General features: G+C 46.2%; 1 protein-coding gene across 1 annotated transcript; it reads right to left on the bottom strand.

The window, feature by feature from the left end:
• Nucleotides 1-431: 431 nt before the first annotated feature.
• On the bottom strand, nt 432-2,630 carry LOC108763958 (uncharacterized). Its single transcript, XM_018511923.1, has 4 exons — nt 2,121-2,630; nt 1,531-1,986; nt 546-1,299; nt 432-439 (listed from the first exon to the last, which is right to left on the bottom strand). The coding sequence occupies exons 1-4, from the start codon at nt 2,628-2,630 to the stop codon at nt 432-434; spliced, it is 1,728 nt and encodes a 575-aa protein (XP_018367425.1).
• Between the last annotated feature and the right edge of the window lie 886 nt (nt 2,631-3,516).

The following is a 3,516-nucleotide window of genomic DNA, read 5'->3' as shown; positions in this document are numbered from 1 at the left end:
TTAAGCCTTGTGTCCACGATGCTAGAAATCGGTCCGAGATCTCGGACAGAGAAAAAATTAACAAATCACATTGGAATAATTTGATCGCATGACCGTTGCGATTGGTCAATGCTTTCTTCATCCGAGATCTCGGACCGATTTTTAGCGTCGTGAACACAAGGCTTTATACCATGGACGATACGGCCAGATCACGTCAGATATATGTACACTGTGGCATGTAGTATTATTCGAACTAACGGAGTAGACATAACGTGGTAATAGACGGAGCGCCAAGACTTCGAGACAGAGTGTCACATGAGAAGCGGAGCAAAGGTCCGCTAGGATGGGAGGGGAGTGGTTGAGGCAGGGAGTAAAGCGCCTGCGCAGGTCTCAAGGAGGAGGCGCGAGAATATAAACTTAGAATTGCCTGCCACATAGTTTACTGAAATTGGTTATAAGCCTACAAAGGTATTCAGAGGGTTTAGAAATTGCTTGAGCGAATTTAGTTAAGTTATCGCGTGCAGATGAAATTTGATTGATGGCGCAACGTATAAGTCTCGCACTACCCCTGGATTCTGGACACTCGTATATCATATGAATCATGTCTTGTTGTGGTGACCCACAGGGACAGGAAGGATCATCGATTAAATTTTTCCGGTGGAGGCTGTAATTTAGATTGTAATGGTCGGAACGCAAGCGGTTGATCATGACAATGCTCTCTCTAGGAATGTTCATACGAAAATACCAAGGCTTGGCGGACCTTTTGAAAATATTAGTGAAGTAAAAGGAGCCCTTAATATCTGCTTGAGATTCTAGATATAGGTAAAAGTTATCAGAGATTTCTTGCTTAGTGACCGCGCATAGATCGGAGTATGGTACTTTAAAGTTGCGTTCAATACCTTGGCGAATTGCACGTTTGGCTAATTGATCAGCTTTTTCGTTTCCGGAGATCCCCCTATGGGAGGGTATCCAGATGAAGTTAATTTCTGTACCCTTAGATTCAGCTTTCACTAACACAGATCGGATAAGCGGAATGAGGTAGTTATTTGTTGGGTTGCGAAAGCTTTTGACCGCCTCAAGGACGCTTTTAGAGTCCGTAATAATAATTGCCTTTGGTAGTTTGCGATCGATGGCCAGCGTGATAGCGGTGTAGATCGCATATGCCTCCGCCGAGAAAACGGAGGCATACGGTGGAAGTTTAAGCATAAGCTCCCATTGCAACTGTGGGGCGAAAACCGCCGCCCCCACGTGCGTGCTATGATCCACCTTAGACCCGTCGGTATAGAAAAGAGTTGAGTCAGATGTGAGATCTCGAAATTCCTGTTCAAAGAAGGATTGTGCGTTAGGTATAGGAAATGCGTTAACTACATCCGCCGGGGGGAGCGAAAGAGTAGCGTAGGAGAGAGAGATAGTAGTGGAGCGAAAAGAAGAACGAAATCCAGGTAGAGTGAGAGAGCAGTCAGTAGAAGGGTGATAGGATATCCACGTACGATGGAAAATAAGGGCCGCAGGAAAGTGCGTGTGTAAGTAGTTAGTTCTAAAGGTGCCGACAGCCAGGTCGCAAAGTTGATGCAACTTATCGACAGTGATGTGTTGTTGTACCGAAGATATTTTAAGGAAATAGTGCAAAGCAAGTAGCCGGAATCTATGGGTGAGTGTGAGTTCACCCGACTCAGCGAAGATGACGTTCAAAGGAGTGGATATGCGGTAACCGAAGCAAAGACGAAGAGCCTGATTTTGGATGATTTGAAGCGCACGGGATAGATTGTTATGTTTGAGCCCAAAGATTAGAGCCGAGTATTCGATAGATGCTCGTAGCATAGCTCTATATATAGTGAGAAGCATGTGAGGATGAGCTCTCCGCCAGGTTCCTCTGAGAGCCTGGATAATCTGAAGTATGCGTTTGCCTTTATTGATGATGTATGACATGTGTGGTTTACCCGACAGCTTGGGGTCGAGCAATACGCCCAGGAAGCGAACCGTAGGAGATGGTAAAATGAGTTGGTTCTGAAATGAGATGGAGTAGTCCATTTGTGCTAGAGACCTCTTGTTGGAAAAAATTATAAGTTGCGTTTTATCGGGGAGATCTCAAGGCCCCGTTCCAGCAAGAACGACTCTAGGCCCTGAAGGGAGAGCTCAACCGAATTGATTGCGGCTTCGGTATCCTTAAGCGAGGAAAAGATGACAATGTCATCGGCAAATTGCAGAAGCTCGGTGTCAGAGTCAAGTACCTCATTGACGTTTCTGAGGTAGAGATTGAAAAGCGTCGGGCTGAGGACAGAGCCCTGCGGGGTGCCTTTCAGCGCCGATCTTGGCTCGGAGATAGAACCTTGGCTAACAAATTGCACTGAACGGTGGGAAATAAAGTTAGATATGAAAGAAAGCAAGCGAGGGGGAAAGTCCAGTTTGCAAAGATCCTGAAGGAGAACGTGAGGGAGAACGTTATCAAAGGCCGATTTTATGTCAACAAATACCGCTACAGTGTCCTGCTTAACCAAGAAGCCTGCATGAATACCAGCAACAAGAGCGGTCAAATTATCCTGACAGGAACGAAACTTTCTGAAGCCAAATTGATTGTCAGGAAGTAATGGCGTGTCTAAAGTAGGGGACTCAATGAGCCAATACATGCGATTTATAATCATTCTCTCCATGATCTTCAATGAACAGGAAGTGAGGGAGATGGGTCGAACACCGCTACTGTTAGGTTTTGGTAAGAGATGGACCAAAGAGTGGGACCATTGAGGGGGAAAGATGGCGCAGCGGAAATGTCGTTGTAGATATCTAGAAGGGATAAGAGAAGCTCTGAAGGAAGAGCTTTAATGATACGATAGTCTATCCTGTTGAGACCTGGACTGGAGGAGGTTTTAACTGATTGAAGGGCCACACGGAGCTCATTGTAAGTGAAAGGATCGTCCAGCCAGGCCAAACCGCCCCGGTATGGCGAGAGGAATTCAGGAGTCGGAGGAGGACAAGAAGGAAGACATAGTTTGTCGATAGTTTCCTTGACCGTATGTGATATATCCGCGTTTCTGTTCTGAGCCGGGGAGTTAGCGGGTAACAGCCGGCGGTTGCGAAAACGTTTGAGCATGCGCCAGATATCCGCCGTAGGAGTCTTGTCATTAAGAGAATTGCAAAAGGATCTCCAATTATTGCGCTTAGCCTTACGAAGGGTCTAACCTTACGAAGCGCTTAGCCTTGCGAGTCTGTGTTACGACAGAACGGTAGTAGACGTAGTTGTCCCAGGAAGGATGCAATTTAAAGTTCTTAAGGGCGTCACTGCGGTTCTTCACCGCAGAGGAGCACTCAGGAGTCCACCAAGGAGCCGGCGGAAGGCCTTTACTGATGAAAGATGCACGTGCTGTCTTAGTTGATGGAGGCGGTTTCGAAGGAGAGAAATGTTCAAAGCTGGTTGATATGAGTTCCATGAAGGTATTATATTGGGAAACAGGATCATTAGGATCGATATCTTTGATAGTTTGAGAGATAGAGTTTGCCATATTGTGCAGTTTAGACTCTACATCACCCCACTGTTCCTTG

This window comes from Trachymyrmex cornetzi, unplaced genomic scaffold (assembly GCF_001594075.2).
Source record: "Trachymyrmex cornetzi isolate Tcor2-1 unplaced genomic scaffold, Tcor1.1 scaffold39, whole genome shotgun sequence".
NCBI classification, from domain to species: domain Eukaryota; kingdom Metazoa; phylum Arthropoda; class Insecta; order Hymenoptera; family Formicidae; genus Trachymyrmex; species Trachymyrmex cornetzi.
This window is presented reverse-complemented; position numbering and strand designations above follow the sequence as displayed.